This window comes from Lactuca serriola, chromosome 5 (assembly GCF_051521515.1).
Source record: "Lactuca serriola cultivar US96UC23 chromosome 5, Lser_US96UC23_V15, whole genome shotgun sequence".
NCBI lineage: Eukaryota > Viridiplantae > Streptophyta > Magnoliopsida > Asterales > Asteraceae > Lactuca > Lactuca serriola.
In genome coordinates this window covers 191,106,702-191,124,808 of record NC_136412.1, presented here as the reverse complement: position 1 = coordinate 191,124,808, position 18,107 = coordinate 191,106,702, and the positions used below count along the sequence as shown (strand labels likewise).

At 36.3% G+C, this 18,107-nt stretch overlaps 1 protein-coding gene and 1 non-coding gene across 2 annotated transcripts; one reads left to right on the top strand and one right to left on the bottom strand.

The window, feature by feature from the left end:
• Nucleotides 1-761: 761 nt before the first annotated feature.
• On the top strand, nucleotides 762-868 carry LOC145055955 (small nucleolar RNA R71). The gene has a single exon (XR_013685498.1). It is a non-coding gene; the product is annotated as a small nucleolar RNA R71 (small nucleolar RNA).
• A 15,912-nt stretch (nucleotides 869-16,780) lies between these two features.
• LOC145050049 (uncharacterized) lies at nucleotides 16,781-17,416 on the bottom strand. The gene has a single exon (XM_078998367.1). The coding sequence runs from the start codon at nucleotides 17,414-17,416 to the stop codon at nucleotides 16,781-16,783; it is 636 nt and encodes a 211-aa protein (XP_078854493.1).
• Nucleotides 17,417-18,107: the final 691 nt, after the last annotated feature.

The window sequence follows — 18,107 nt, the reverse complement described above, 5'->3', positions numbered from 1 at the left end:
TTCTCTGAGGTCCTTCATAGCGAAGAACTTCCCAAGCCAGGACTTAACCTCCTGCAAGGTTGGGACGTCATTTCCTATGAGCAGTATGTCATCCACATACAAAACGAGAAAGCTAACTATACTCCCATTGGCTTTGAGATATACACATGACTCATCCTCACTTCTTGAGAAACCAAACTCTTTGAATTTCTCATCGAAACAAAGATTCCATCTGTGAGATGCTTGTTTCAATCCATAAATGGATTTCTCAAGCTTACACACTCTATTAGGGTGTTCTGCATTGACAAAACCCTCTAAATTAATTCTTGACCAATATTAATCAAATAATATGATTTCTCTTTTAATATATTATTCATATAATATATTAATAAACCATAATAACCTCTTTCTCTATTATTCTTCCATTCAAGTTGCTTTGGTGAAGGCAACCCAAAAGGATCATGCTACAACCGGGTCAAGTACATACCAAATATAGTTATGGCTTAGACACCTAATCCAACATGATCCATCTTAGTCATTCTTCTATCCATGTTTTGCAACATTGCCAATACTGTTGACATATCTTCTGAGGCAGCATTAGCAGATCCCCTCGTTACACCATTCCTCGGATTATGGTATTTTCTAGAGTGCTTAGAGAATTTTTCAATGAGTTGCTTAATTTCTGCCGGATTTTCTTTGTTAAGGGTCCTTGAGTGTCAAGGAGTTTTCTAGTGGCAACGTTTATCCCATCATAAAATATCGACACTTCTTGTTGCACATTGAGGTCATTTTGAGGGTAATTCCTAAGTAGACCCTTATAGTGCTCCCATGCTTCATACATCGACTCCCCCAATTGTTGTTTAAAAATGGGAATGACCTTTTTGAGCTTAGCCACCTTGGACGGTGGGCAAGATTGTTCCAAAAAAAATTCACGCATCTTTGCTCACATCGTTATCGTGCCTGGTGGAAGTGCCTTCATCCAATCCTTTGTGGCTCCCTTGAAAGTGACAGGGAGCATCCTCAACAACATTGTTTCTCTTGGAACATTTGGAATGTTAAAGTAGTCGGCGATGTTGTTGACTTCATCTAGATGCTTATAAGCATCTTCGTGATCCTTTCCGGTGAAAGGAATCTCCTTTAATGCAGTAACGATGTGCCTCTTAAGTTTAAATGTAGCAGTGACGGGTATATACGGTGGGTTGCACAAGCCCCGGTCCGGTGTCGTCTCGAACTCTCTTTTTGTATGCCTCCATCGAGAGGTTGGAAATGTTCTCCATGGTGTTGTTGGGTTCTTTGTTTAGCTCGCTTTCTATTTTAGATTCAGTTTCGCTTCCTTCCTTCTCTGTTTCGTACTCGGTGTCTTCCTTCATTGGATTGCTCTTTGTGTCTTCATCCTTTAGTGTTTTGCTAGATTCTCCCACTTTTCCCTTCTTCTTGCCAAAAAACCGACTTGAGATTCTTAAAAGGTGACTTCTTTGGTGCAACGGATTCTCCTACGGGTTTTCTTTGTTTTTGTGAAAAGTGGATTCCGGGTCTTCAAGTGGTGGAATCAAGGATGACTTTGATCCATGGGTCATAAATGAACTGCAAATAAAAAAAGGAAACGCATAAAAAGAACAAAAACGAAAACTGAAGTTCTACTGTTACGATGCCACGACGTGGTAAAAATTGCCACATCGTGGTGAGTCAAAAGGAAATAAAACCTAAAATAAAAGTAAAAGTAACTAAACAGTAACTAATCCTAATAAAATAGCAGATTTAAAGTAATTAAAACTGCACCGTTCCTCGGCAACGACGCCAAAAAACTTGATGTGTATTTAATGTGTATATATATTTGTTCAAGTTTCAAATTAATAAAACTAATGTTTCTTTCACTAGACTACTAGACACACTAGGCAGTGTACCTAACCGTGTAATAGTATAGTTATGGTAAGAACAAGTGTTGAACTCAAGGAACAATGTTTTGGCTAACTTTATTCCACTATTTACTACTTACTAATAAAATTAGAAAAGGTTTTGTTTTCCTAGTTTTGCAAGACTAGATTCTTAAATTACCAAACTAACTAATTATCAATTAATTAAGCTAAAACTAAACTAAGGCAAGATAACAACGATGAATTAACCAATGTGAGTAAGAGACTTTCGTTTAGCTTCGAATTTACTTGTTATTATGGTTGATTTATGGATGTGCAATGGATTTTAGTTTCTTTAGTTACCGATTCCTAAGATGACAAAATTAGTATTCACTAATTTAATCCTTTAGCAAACTGGATTATTTATTCGGTGATCAAGCGGACAAACTTACAAGTTTACTAGTGCTCGGTTCGAGTTAATTAGACTTATAATAGATTGATCAATTTAGTTCATTGATTCAGTTCAATATATGATTTGTCGTCATATATTAGCTCCTACACTCTTTTACCCACTTTTATACTTAAGCCTAGGTTTTGTTCAAAACTCTAGTCCTATAATTTTGCAATTCACAAGATCATAAGATTCAAATTCAACTAAGGAATATAGTCATATTAACTTAATCAAATTCAACAATAAGCAGAGAAAATAGTTATCAAAAGTATGTGAGGTTTTTTAATTACCTAAATCAACAAATAACCAAATAACTAAATCCAATCCATAAATTCAACCATAATTAAACAATCAATCCTAGCCTAAATGAAAATGATGAGTATTTAGCTCATGATTTCAGCAAACAAAAACAAAAAATCAAAATTCAACAGGTTTGACATGGTTGAAACTAATGAAAAATCAAAGTGTAGAGATCGGTTGCCTTAATTCTCATACTTCCAATGGTATGCTCGAATTCCTTGCTTCCAGGCCTTGGAAGAGGTGTTTTTCCTTCAAAATTGATGATTACTTCCAGAGCCAAAAGTCCCAATTCGAAGGAGAATGAGATCCATTTATAGTTTTCCCGAATTTAAATCACCACGACGTGGTAAGGCCACCACGTCCTGGTCATCGTGTTTATCCCGTGGTCTACAAGTCTTCGAATCAAATATGGATTCTTCAAGTCACCATGCCGTGGGAAATCCACCACGACGTTTTGGGTATATTTTTCATCATTTTACAACTTTACTAGAGTTGGGGGTGGGACTTGTTGGCATAATGCAAGCTGGTCTCTTTCGTATCAAGAGTGTAATTCATACTTCCAACTCCTAGGTCCAGCTTCCAGGTTCTAGCTTCCAACTTCCTTTTTGCTCCAAGCATGTCATTTATCCTTACAACATAATTCATAATAAATCAAGTGTCTTTTGTTATAATAAGGGCATAAAGTAATTAAAATATTAAGTTATGATGTATAATTATGTGTATAAATATGCACATATAACCTCCGATATGCAATCTGGAACCAGGTTTTGCAGGAGAGGCTATGGGTTTGGCTCCTAATGTTTTGCTTCATTCAAGAATAACCAATATATATTTTCTTTGTGAAAACAAAAGTGAGGATGAGGACTGATGCACTTCAATGCCCAAGAAGAAAGTAAGAGCACCTAAATCCTTTAGATAGAACATAGAGTTGAGATATTTGAAAAACTCATCAATTTAGTAGGAATTAGAGCTTGTAATGATAAGGTCATCAACATAAATGTGAACATAAACAACACCATTGCCTTGTCGTTTTACAAGTCTGATTGTTGTGGGCTTAATAACAAGGCTGAATGTTTCAAAATAATCAACACCCTCTTCCTAATTAAATCCTCTTGCCACTAATCGAGCTTTGCAGCGTTCAACGGTTCCATCAGGATTCTTCTTAACTCTGTAAATCCACTTACAAACCACAATATTAGCACCATGGGGACTGGGAACAAGTTCCCAAGTCCTGTTAGATATTAAAGCATCAAATTCTAACTGCATGGAATGTTGCGAATTATGACTTTTTGTGGCTTGTAAGAATGGTTTTGGTTCAGTATCAGAAGTGTCACAGCGGATATCTAGTAGCAGTAACAAATTTTGGCTTCAAAGACTTGGTAGAAGCTCGAGTTACCATGACGTGCTCTGAATTTGGCGAAGGATGGAAATATGAGGGTGCTTTATGATATGTATTAGCGGTAGGAATGATAGGTGGTGGTGGAGAATCTACCAAGGGAGAGTTTGGTGGCGAAAGGCCAGAATAAGATTCAACTGATGTGAAGTCAGAAGTGGTTGGCGATATGGTGTTAGGGGAGTTAGAATAAGAGCTGATAAATGAAGTATTGGGTGATATAGATTCAGAAGTGATTGGTGATGTGGAACATGATTCAGTAGAAGAGATGGAAGTGGCAGTGGTTACTAGTGATGATATGGATGATGAAGAGGGACTAGGGGACCCAATCAGAGATCCTTCATGAAGAGTATGAAGGGGAAGTTCATAATGAATATGATATTTTGAATTTGATTTAAAATTATGGTCAGGAAAAGGACAAGACGATTTATCGAGTACTACATGTCGAGCAACATAGGTACGAGACGAGGAAACATGAAGACAAATATAACCTTTATGTTTAGCACTATAACCTAAAAAAATGCAAAAGATGGATCGGAATTTCAATTTATTACTGTTATATGGTCTAATATAAGGATAACATAAGCAACCAAAAGATTTGAGAAAGTGGTAATCAGCTTGATGGTTATATAAGCACTCATAAGGTGATGTGTGTTTAAGAATTGGAGTAATGGTCCTGTTATTTGTGTAAATGGCGGTATGAAAAGCTTGTTCCCAAAAGGTAACATGATGTTTAGAATGTGCTAAAAGAGCAAGCCCTTTTTCAACAATAACATGATTACGTCTTTTAGAAGCAACATTTTGTTCTGGGGTGTAAGTGCATGAAACACGATGGTCAATTCCATGTGTTTGAAGAAAAGATGAGACATTACGATATTCACCTCCCCTAGTCAGATTGGAAAGCCTTAATTTTAGTTGAGAATTGTGTTTCAACCATTGCTTTGAACAATGAAAAAGCTGAAAACACTTGACATTTATTGGTTGTCCTTGGTCCAGAATACAGGGCTTTTAAATTTTGTGCAATCATCGATCAAAAGAACAAAATAACGATTACCATTCAAAGAAGATATAGGAGAAGGGCCCAAACATCCAAGTAAATTAAATCAAAAGGTTGTTTTGAAGTAATATGACATGATGGTAAATGAAGTCTATGACTTTTACCTAGTTGACAAGCGGTACAAATAGTTAACAATTTATTTGTAGAAGTAGGTAAGTTATAATCACAAAGGAGACGATTTAAGATAGATTCATGAGGACGAGCTAAGAAATGGTGCCAACATGCGATAGAAGCTCGTTTACCCACAAAAACATGAGGAGGATTGGAAATAGATAGATTAACAGGAAGCCGATATAAACCATTCTCAACAACCCCCTTTAGTATTATCTGCCCCTGCAAATTCTTAATATAGCAAAGATTAGGATGAAGTTCCAAAAAGACATTGTTATCCTTGAATAATTGAGAAACACACAAAAGAGTTTTGGAAATTTTTGGAATATCAAGGATGTTTTTGAGATATAAAGATTTTGAATCATGTGTAGCTGTTAAATGCGATTGACCAATATGAGTAATAGGGAGGGCCCATTTCCAACAACTAGGTTATCAGTAGCCATATACTTCGATTGAATGCTTAAATTACCAAGATTAGCAGTAACATGATTCGTGGCATCAGATTCAACAACCCAAGGATCAGTTAGAGAGGAAGGACTGTTACCATAAACTGTATGTGCCTGTTTAGAGATGGCCGGTTGTTGTTGGTGTTGACGGTCACCAGATTTTCGATTTGTATATTCAAATTAAGGCATTGATGGCAGTTGCGTGCCTCATCATAAGGCTTATTGCAAATCTGACAAATGGACTTAGGGCGTTCAGATGGAGGTGTTAAAGTTGGACCATAAGTTGAACGTCCAGTCGAGAGCCTCTTGGTTGCGATGTTGGTTATCATCTTGAAGGCGTTGTTCTTTAAGAAGAAGGAGACCCATTAAATCTTTGGAAGTGATAAGCTCGACCCGAATGTTTAGAATTGATTTAAAAGCCCTATATTCTGGACCAAGGACAAACAAAAGAAAGGATGCAAAGTCCTCATCTGGAACAACCGTTAAACATTCAGCCAATGAATCAGAAATTGCACGTTTCTTCTCGACATACTTGGGAATTGACATTGAACCCTTAGAAAGAGACTGAAGTTGTTGTTTGAGATGTGTTTGACGTGCTCTAGTTTGAGAATGAAACATTTGCTCCAGAATAAGCCAAACTTTAGAGGTGGTAGTAGCACGAGCAACATGACTAAGTAATGGATTTGTGAGTGTTGAACGAAGACAGAACATGACAAGTCTATCCTTGTGTTTCCATACCACAAAGTCTGGGTTGGGATCAGTAATGGTGAAGCCTTCTTTGGGTGGTAAAGTTGGTGATGGACCTGTACCAGAAGTCAGGAAGGAGTCGAGTTCATAAGCCTCAAGGACCGAGCGAATAGTTCCGCACCAAAGTGAGTAGTTGGGTCAGTCTAGACAAACATGCAATGTCGGAAATTGAAGAGTGGCGAAACGACCTCCAGCAGCAGTGAAAAGAATTTGAGATGTAAAAGAATTAGAGGTTTGACCATCGTAAGACATGGTTTAGGATCAAAGAAGCTCTGATATAAAACAAGAAGAATATTATGAAAAGTTATGTGTATTGAAATAGCCGAGGTACAGGGGATATATATAAAAAGATGAAGGGTAAATAAGGAAATTAAAATACAAAAAAAAAAAAAATGCAATCAATCAGCTACAATCAAGGACTGTAATTAAATAAATACAATAAATCTAAACTAAAATAGAAGATTATAAAAATATCTCAATACCCTCTAAATTGATTTCTAATAAGTTTGTAAAATTATGTTGCTAACTTAGTGATGCCAAAAAATTTACTATAATAAATGAAAATAATTTTGGTACATATCAATCTCTAATGAGTTTTGATACTTGTCATTTTGTGTTATTTTTTTAAATAAATATTATCCATATGTCAATTTATGTTTTTTTTTCAATTTTTAAAATTAAAAAGCCATATAATCTTATACTTATATATGTAAAGTATCAAATGTAATAAATACTATAATAAATTGCAATTAATATGTTTCTTCATTCCTTATTTCAAAATTTTATTTTAAAAATTACTTATTATTTACATTTTAATATTTTATTTTCTTTAATCAACCCATGTAATATACTAGTTTACACCTGGTATATATAACAAATAATGATGTAAAAAGTGTAAATGTTATACCTCATTTGATGTGTAGTTCTTTCTATTAAGTGCATCTTGTAGATATTTAGCTGCAACCTTAATTGTTTTTGGAAAATCATTAAAAAACACATCGTTCAAAGGTAGGAATCAAACAAACAAAATAAGTGTTGCATCAGTAACTTCATTTCCAGGTAACAATAGACATAGAGATGCTAAAAATTAGATAAACCCTAAGAGACTATTAACAAATAGATAAAACCGTGAAAATACCTCATTTATAAACACAAAATTGGTCCATATCTCTAAGCTTGCAATGATATCCATAAGAAATCAGACTCCATAGCTATGGAAGATCTCGATAATGTCATTTGTATTTCTTTTCATGTATGATTAAACGGAAGTAGGCATTTATACATTTTCACATACTTCTCTTTCTTGAGAAACAACCAACTATATACAAAGAGTTTGATATACAACAACTGAAAAGTGAAGTTATTGGATTGTATGTCGCCGTCAAGAAAAATGATGATTTAGGAGTAGCAAAAATTACACAAACGATTCCTGGTTGTAGCAGATTAAGGATTGAATTAATTTGTCTCTGTTTTTTTTTTTTTAGATTTATCCTAATTTTTAGCAATTTAAAAGTGGAATCAGATATGTAGATAAAGAATATTTTGAAATATATTTTTGAAATCTAGAAATTTTGAGTAAATGGAAAAAATATTTACCAATGTGTGGTACTTTTAAAAATATTTACTAAAAGGTAGCCAAATAACTTATGTCAGTTTTTCTATTTAAAAATAGTAATAAATTGGATCAATCATATCTCCAACTATTTCTCTTCTCGTATTCCTCTTCTCATCTTATGTTTATTATACCAAAGCCGTCAAACCAGAGGAAGAATGGATGGATGGTTTAGAATGCACCAATCCTATTGTTGAAAATTGTTAAGAAATAATCTTAATTGTCAAGAGTCCCGCCCATGACCAATATCATATCCTATTTGAAATGCCAACGAACACACACCCACATCGCTGATGAACCTCTCTTCCTCTGTCGCCCTAAACCAAATGACCCCCTATCTCCCTCTCTATAAGAATAACTCCGAAGAGACCATAACTATTTACTTTTTTTGGGATCGATAGCGATTTAAGGACGAATGATTTTATGTGTCGAAGACGATTACATATCGAGAAGCATCAAGTGAAACTTGGGTGCTACTACCTCTACAGGTGCTGCTACCTCTACAGCAAGCTGACCAGATTCACACGTAATTAATAGACTTATACAATGGTGGAAGGGATATTGTAGAAGTAAAAATGTAGGGTCCTTTTATTATTTTTTCTTAGAGCATTGGGGGTGGACAATAAGATGCAATACCAAGTTGTGCCACCTCACATGCCACATAAGCAAATGGTGTTATAAACCCAAGTGGGGAAATGGACAACAAGATGCAACACCAACTTTTTGAGAATAAATATATTTTATTTTTGATTTTGTTTCGAATTTGTTTTTTTTTTCCTTTTACATTTTTTTCGTTTTTATGTTTTTTTAATCACTAAAATGAATATATTTTTATAAAACAGAAAATTTTAAAACAAAAAAAAATACATAATATTTAAAATCTAAAATTACGATTACAATTAAAAAAACATAATTTTAAACCTAAAATCATAACTAAAATAGCATTCAAATTACTCATAAAATCCTAATTAGCCCAAATATTTCTTCCTAATTTGTTCCTTCATTGCTTATAGCACCGCTAGATCCTCAAACGTCAAACCCTTCTCGCTCGTCCGAAGAATTGATAACTGATGTGTCATTAGTTCCCTCTCTTTTTGCTCCTGCTTCTCCCGTGTCTTCCTTTCTAGGAACTCCAAATGACGACGTTTCAAGTCATTTTTCTCTTTTATAAATAAATTGTGCTCGTCGATTTTCGCTCTAATCTCCGTTGTGTCTTTTGCTTTCGCCTCAACCTCCGCATGCCTTGCAGCGCGCCTCGCTTTGTCGTGTCCGGGCGGTCGTCGTGGTGGGGATATCTCCTCGATATCATCTGGGATCTCATCGGTGTCAGTGTTTAGGTCGATGTGAGTTTGTGCGTCCGACACGTCGATCGAGCTCGAATTGAGAGACCTTTTGGATTGAACCTCTGACGATGTAGGCATTTTATTCTATTTCTACTCGCAACAACTCCCATGATTCTTCAAACTCGAAAACATGTCCCATTTCGACCCGATATAGTTCTTTTGCAGATTTGAACAAATCGAAGTCGTTGGTTCCGCTTTATTGTTGCGCCTCAAGTCGGTTGTAAATATCATTGAATTTGCTGCACCGTTTAGTTATTTGACTCCATTTGCTGCTTAACATGTCATTGTTGCGATGCATATTTTTCTTCAAAATAGTGTGAAACTTGTCGCACAACGCCCCCCAATAAGCCCTTTTCTTCATTCAATTTCCGCGGAGTTCGTCTTTTGAAGTAGTACACCAAGCCGCCATTGATGTGTGCATAATGCACTAGTTTTAATCCTACTAATTTAAACACAAAATAAACACACAAAAGGCAGTGTACTTATCGATTAGCAATATAGTTCAAGCAAGTAAGGTATCGAACACAGGGAACGGTAACAATTAAGATTCCCTACTGGAATTACCTAAATAAAAACAAGTAATAAAAGAAAATTTTCTCTAGTTTTGCTAGACTAGAAACTTAAATAAGAAAATAACGCTCAAATAAAACAATTAACAACTATAGAAAATAGAAGGTAACTAGATTCAATAATAGAAGAGATTTCTGTTCAGATTCGACTCATTTATTCCTATGGTTGATTTTATGGCAAGTGCAATGGATTAATATATCATTAGCTACCGATTTGTAATGTGATTAGGTTCATGTTCACAATTACTAATCCTTAGCAAACATGTTAATTCAAACAGTGGCCAATTGATTAAACTAACAAGTTTCCTAGTGTTGAGTTCGGATCAAGTAAGACTTGTAATATTAGTTAACTAAATGTGTCAATTCAATCAACTCATGTATGGTTGTTCATCATACATGCTTACACATTAATGTAATTATTTTATAGTTAACCCTAAGTTCATATTTACTAATACTAGGCATATAATATTGTGTTCACAAAATTATATGATTCAAGCAATTAAGAAGATGTTCATGCAACTCAACAACTTGAGTATTAATAGAAAATAATTATTATCAACACATAAGGGTCTTCACAAGCTTAACAAGACAATTCACCAAATCAAATTAATCAAAGCCATAAAAGAACACCATATTCATAAATTTTTCTACTCTAAGAAGAAGTTAAAAGCTTTTAGCTTATATCTACAACAAATAACAACCTAAAATCGAAATCTAATGATTCAAACATGGTTTATGCAAAAAATTAAGAAAAAGAATAGTGTTTATTTCCTTTGATATCTTCTAACTTGACTTCCAAGTTGAATTCTCGAAAAAACAGAGCTTCAAGAACCCTTCTGATCATCAATGAGTCACCAAAAGTCTCCAACATCCTTTTGGGTTTCGGGAATAACCGATATATATATATATATATATATATATATATATATATATATATATATATATATATATATATAAGCATTTTCAAAAATTACGCACCAACTCGTCGAGTTCTTTACTTAAAATACGTGGGCGGTAAGGCATTGCTGGTTCGCGAATATTCCATCCTACTCGTCGAGTTGATGGCCAACTTGCCGAGTTTCTCCTCTTTTAAGTTTTATTTCTTCAAACTTTAATTAACAAGCTCCCAATTGCCAGTTCTGCTTCTTTTTTCACTCGAGCATGTCTTTAAGGCTGAAAATGTAATTTTAACATAATTAAGTACCTTTTGTTCATAAATCGAGACAAATTAGCCAAAAAAGTAATAAGATATTATACGAAATATATGATTAAATATGCACATATCAAAATACCCCACACTTGACTTTTTCTTACCCCCAAACAAAACTGAATTTTAGCACACTAGCACACCTAAGACAATCCCAATCAAACTCAACCATTATGCCAAAATTGCAACGCATGCATTTGTGTTTAATTTTTTTCCCAAGGACCCCCCTAATCCTAAATTCTCACAATCCTCATAAACACCCGCCCACTTCTTTTGAACAGTGCTCCTTTTATGCATCCCTCCGAATCCATCCGTAGAAAACTTTCTTAACCTTAAGTCATTTTTGGTTAAACCTCCAAGGACACATACGATAAAATAACCTAAAAAGGGAAATTACATTTAAAATAATAATACTTGATAACTTTGAATCTTCAATAATTTGTAGCTTTTCTTCATCATATTTCTTCTTTGACTTCATAGCTTTGTAGATTCTTTCTTTCAAACATTGCATCACTTTTTTTTCTTTTTTTTTCAACTTTTTTTTACAATCACTTTTTTCACTCAATCTAAAAACATTGCATTCCATCTCTCCTCCCAACTTTTGACATAAGGGTAATCGGGGTCATCCATCCTTGGAATGTTCAAGTGGCTCATCATGTGGGCGAGGGTCATATGATTGTAGTTCATGCTACGCCTTAAATCATCTTGGTATTTCCTTGAATCCATGCTAACCCAATCCATAGGAAACTCATCTTTGACCAGGATCACAGGTGGGTCTTCATGTATATCCTCTTGCCTTTGCCTAACCCTCCTACCCGATTGTTCGGGTACCACCACTTCATCTTCATCCGGGACAACAAAGTTACCCCCACCATAATCGTCAACTATCCTCACCCTCTTATACATAATAGGATTAAATTTAGGTGTCAGCAGCATCGTTAAAACATTTCCGGCTCCTCTCTCCAAAATACCAAATGATCTTGCTAACTTTGTCACAAACATAACCCCACAATTTCTTAAAGTTTTTCTATCCTTTACCGCACCTTCACCCAAATATTTTGCCAAACAATATGGGATGTTGCAGAAAGTATTGGGCATGATAATGCACCACAAGTATAACACATCAAGGGTTGGAACCTTATCATCGTCTTTACGCATGTTGATGGTATTCACGATGAGCCGGTGGATTAAACGGTGAATCAGTGATCTTATGCTTCCCTCTTAGGCTGCGGATGGAATGTACACACTATTTGCAATTGTAGTCCACCAATTTGCTTCATTTGTTCCATCCGGGAACACCTTGTGACAATTATCCAAGAACGTCCCAAAAGCCGCAATTATCACCACCAATTAGTCATATAAGCCCATTCTCCAACCCAAATCAGCCATGTTGCACTCCCGATACTCACCACCAAGACAAAAAGTCAAAGCGTTAGTATCATAATAATCATCCCCGCCTCGGAATGTAACAGTGGAATTAAACTCCAAACACAGCTCCTGATACACCTGCTCTTACATCAGGAACAATCTCTTCCACCCATCACATGTAACTTGTACTCCATTATGAATGAAAACTTTAGTCAAAATACGGGGTCAGGGCCTCTACCAAACCCACTTGATCTACCCAATTCCAGTTCAACTCATTTGGGACATAAAAATCCTTTGACTTGAGTGTTTCTAGCCTTTTTCTCCACCTCACCGAAGTCGCCTTCGATCCAATTTGCGGGAAGTTGAACCAAGGGAAGTCCCCTTTGCCTCTTTGAGAACTTTGGCCTCTGCTTCTAAACATTTTCTGCAAAATCAAACATAATAAAAACCACACAAACCACAGAAAATATTAAAATAAAAATCTGGAAAACAACAGCATGGAATCGTCGAGTTCATAGTGCAACTCGATGAGTCCGATGAACAGTTTGGGCCTTCATAATTGATTCGAACAAGTTCAGTCTATTATACTTAAAATTACTCCAAGGGTTTGTTCAGGGTGGTAAAGCAAGCATTAATTCCCAAAAAAATTTTAGTCAAAACACTCTAAATTAGCCCAAATCGAAACCCTAATGTTCATGTCAAAATAAAAACCGGGTTTTTAACAAATTTCAACCATTAAACTACTAAAAATTGAACCTTTAATGAAATTATGAGTGAAAAAGCTAACGTTTATATGAGAAATGGAGAGAAATCACGAGAATGAAAGTTGGTTGCTTGAGAGAATTCGCTCGTCGAGTGGTAGGCGAGTGGCGGTTGGAATGAGAAAGCTTTACCCTTTAGGGTAAAAACCCTAATTTACTGAGTTTAAATATTAATAATTTTTTTCGGTAATAACAGTCTACTCGTCAAGTCTGGGATCCCAAACTCGTTGAGTAGAGACGCGTTTTTACAAAATATCGCGAATTTTCAGATGGACTCGTTGAGTTTAGGTATGGACTTGGCGAGTTTTTGACTCTGTTCAAAATTTTTATTTTCTTTCTTTAAATTAATTCCACTACACCCCACACCCAAACTTTGTTTGTCCTCAAGCAACCATTTTAAGCTAAAAAGAAGATTTAGATTGAAAAATACTCAAAAAAAAAAAATACACAACAGAAAAGAAAAGAATAAAAATAAAACGAAAAGGAAAGGGTAAAAGAAAGCAAACTCAAGCAGCGGGTTGCCTCCCATGAGCGCTTCTTTTTTAGGAGTCTTTAGCTAGACTCCTCCTCGCTCTACGTTGCAAGGGATTTATCCAAGTCGAACCCTTCTTCTAGTCTTTCTTCGGTTGGCATGCCCTTTTCATATTTATTAAATCTATGCTCATTTACTTTAAAGCTCGACCCATCCTTGCTCCATAACTCAATCACCCCATATGAATAGACATGCTTGATTGCAAAAGGCCCGGACCAACGAGTGTGTAGTTTTCCCCGAAAGAGATTTAGTGTTGAGTTGTACAAAAGAACTTTCTGGTTAGCTTCAAATTCCTTATTACCTTTCAACCTTGCATCATGGCACCTTTTTGTCTTGTCCTTATAAAACTAAAGCATTCATTTGCAAAAGTCGATTGGCACGCAACTCACTCGGCTCAAAATTGCATATTTTCGAAAGCTTAATAAGATTTATGTTCAAGCTCCACCAGTAGATGAAATTTTTTACCATAGACTAACCTATAGGGTGTGGTTCCAATGGGTGTCTTGAATGTAGTCCAGAATGCCCAAAGTGCATCATCTAATTTATCCACCCAATCTTTCCTATTGCTACCCACCGATCTCTCTAAAATCCTTTTGAGTTCCCTATTCGTGATCTCGGTTTTCCCATATGTTTGTGGATGGTAAGGTGTTGAAAATCTATGGCGTATACCATATCTTTGAAACACTTTTGCTAGTTGATCATTAGCAAAATGGGTTCCCCTATCACTTATCAATGCCTTTGGTACCCCAAACCTAGAAAATAGCCTTTTAAGAAACTTCACTACGACCCTTGCATCATTGGTTGGTAATGCCTGTGCTTCTGCCCACTTTGATAAATAGTCTACTGCCACAAGTATGTATTTGTTTCCTCTAGATGAAGGGAATGGTCCCATGAAATCCACACCCCACACATCAAATAGTTCACACACTCGGATGTTCCTTTGAGGCATTTCATTCCTTTCAGAAATATTACCCAAATTTTGGCAAGTATCACACTCTCTCACATAGGTGGCAGCATCCTTGAAGATTGTAGGCCAATAAAACCCGGCATCAAACACCTTCTTAGCTGTGTATTGCACCCAACGATGTCCTCCTGCCAGCCCATTGTGGCAATGCTCTAGAATTTCACAGATTTCCCTTCAAAATACACATCTTCTATTCATCCCATCCGTACAACTCCTGAAAAGATAGGGCTCATCCCAGAAATAATATTTAATTTCTGAAAAGGGCTTCTTTTTCTGCTGGTGAGTGAGCCATTTTGGAAGAAAATTGCCAGCCAAGAAGTTTGTCCATATCGTCCCTTTAAGTATTTTCCAATCTAGATAGATTGTCGGCAGCTAAATTTTCCATCCCTTTCTTATCCTTGATCTCGATGTCAAATTCTTCAAGTAAAAGCATCCATTGGATCAATCTTTGCTTCACATCCTGCTTGGCAAATAAATACTTGATAGCAGAATGGTTAGTAAAAACAATAGTTTTAGACAATAAGGTAGGGACAAAATTTGTCAAAGGCATACACCACAACTAATAATTCCTTCTCGGTTTTTGTGTAGTTTTCTTGGGCCAGATTTAAGGTCTTGCTTGCATAGTAAATGAGTTGAAAGCGCTTGTCAACCCTTTGACCGAGTACAACTCCTAAGGCAAAGTCACTCGCATCACATATTATTTCAGAGGCCAAGTTCCAATTCGAGGCGATAATGATCGGGGCATTAGTTAATTTTTCTTTCAAAATTTCAAAAGCAGCTAAACATTCTTTAGAAAAATTAAAAGGTGCATCTTTCAGAAGTAATTGAGTTAAAGGTCTAGTTATTTTAGAAAAATCTTTTATGAAATGGCGGTAAAAAACCACGCGACCTAAAAAACTCCAAACGCCCTTCACATTGGTTGGTGGGGGTAATTTAGCAATAGTTTCAATTTTTGCGCGATCCACCTCAATCCCCACTCTGGATACTTTATGGCCTAAAACAATGCCTTCTTTCACCATAAAATGACACTTTTCCCAATTTAAGACCAAATTGGTCTTTTCACACCTACCAAACATCAAGTCGAGGTTAGCAAGACAATCATTAAAAGAAGAGCCAAAAACAGAAAAATCATCCATAAATTCTTCCATAAAATTTTCCACCATGTCATGGAATATCGTCGTCATGCATCGTTGAAAGGTCATCAGCGCATTGCAAAACCCAAAAGGCATGCTTCGATAGGCAAATGTTCTACTCGGACAAGTGAAAGTGGTCTTCTCTTGATCAATTGGGACAATAGGAATCTAGAAATAACCTAAAAATCCATCTAAGAAACAGTAATAGCAATGGCCAGATAATCGTTCAAGAATTTGATCAATAAAAAGAAGAGGGAAGTGGTCTTTGCAAGTGGGGTCGTTTAGCTTTCGGTAATTGATGCACACCCGCCAACCGATTACCATTCGTGTAGGTATGAGCTCGTTCTTTTTGTTTGTCACAACCATCATCCCTCATTTCTTTGGTACTACTTGAACGGGACTAACCCATGGACTATCGGAAATCGAATATATGATCCCGGCATCAAAGAGCTTGACAACCTCCTTCTTAACCACTTCATGCATGTTCGGTTTCAACTGCCTTTGATGTTGCACTACCGACTTTGCACCTTCTTCAAGGATGTTCTTGTGAGAGCAATAAGAAGGGCTTATTCCTTTAATATTCGTAATTTTCCATGTAATGGTATTTTTTCTTTTCTTCAAGACTTGAACTAACTCTTCTTTTTCAGATTTGGTAAGGTCAGAAGCTATAATCACAAGTTTTTGATTACCCTCCTCCAAAAATGCATATTCTAAGTGTTCCGACACTGTTTTCAACTTTAAATTCGAATTTTGAACACTAAACACGTTGACTCCGCACACCGAACTCGTCGAGTTGCGCCCAGTCTTCCCATCTGATCGTGTTTTTCGTCCCAACTCGCCGAGTTAGTCTTTTCAACTCGTCGAGTTGACTTTTCAGAGCTTCTTATTAGTTCTTCGTATTCTCTTTCTTCGAGAAATTTTTCTATCTCTTTCAGGTCTTGTTCAGCATCAAATTCATTTTAAAAAGGCCATGGGTGATTCGCTTGAGTTGTCCTTTTTCCATTCTTCCATTAGTTCTTCCAAAGTGTCAACCAAGAATGTCGTGTCGTCACTATACTTAGAATGTTTCATGGCTCGATCAACTCCAAAAGTAACTGACTCTTCTCCCACCCAAAGGGTAAGTTTGGATTCTCTTATATCCACTATGGCACTTGCAGTGTTTAGGAAAGATCGTCCAAGAATGATTAGCACTTGATGGTCTTCTTCCATACCTAGCACTATGGAATCCGTGGGAAATACGAATTTATCAACTTTCACCAATAAATCCTCGCATATCCTGCATGGAAATGTCACCGTCTTCTTTGCTACATGAATTTCCATTCGAATCGATCTCAGCTCCGGAAGGTTCAACTTCTTAAAGAATGAGTATGACATAAGGTTAAAACTCGCCCCTGAATAAGCCAATGCATAACTAGTAGCTAAGTTCCCGAATTGGCTTGGCAAAGTCAAACTACCTAGGTCACCCATCTTTTTTGCAAATTTGTTTAACATTGCGACTGAACAATTTTCATTGAGAACCACCTTGGATACCTCTTCCATCTTCTTTCTATTTATGAGTAATTCCTTTAAGAACTTGGCATACTTAGGCATTTGTGCAACCACCTCAATGAAAGCAATGCTAATTTGAAGGGCTTTGATGTGCTCCAGGAACTTTTGATATTCTTCATTCTGCTTCTCTTTTCTAGCTCGACTTGGGAATCGCAATGGAGGTTGATATGGTTTTAAAGGGGGGTTATTTTTCTGTTGAGACTAAGAACTCATCGAGTTCTTCTCTTCAATTCGATGAGTTGCATCGACTTTTTATGATTTCCGGATTTCTTTTTCTTCCTCTTGCACCTCTTTAGGATCTTCATTCGGAATTGGGGTCAGAGGAGTAATTATCTTTCCACTCCTAGTCGTCATGATGTTGATTTGTGCGCCTCTCGGATTATTTTCGGTATTACTAGGAAGTCCACCCGGTGTTCTTTCTTTGATTTGTTGTACACATTGTCCTAACTATTTTTCAATGTTTAGGATAGTGGCCTGCTGATTTCTCATTAATTCTTGTTGCTCTTTCATCATCGCTTGTTGTTCTCGTATCGCAGCATCGGTTTCGTTGTGTCTTTTCTCAGATGCGCTTGCAAATCTTGTGAGCATATCTTCAAATTCCATTTTCTTCTCTTGCACCAGCTCTTCCTTTTGATAGAAACCTCTTGTCTTCAGCCTATATTTCTCCTACTTTGCCTTCTTGTACTCATCGTATGGTAGCCACTGGTTTTTTCGGTTTTTGCCAATCCTCACC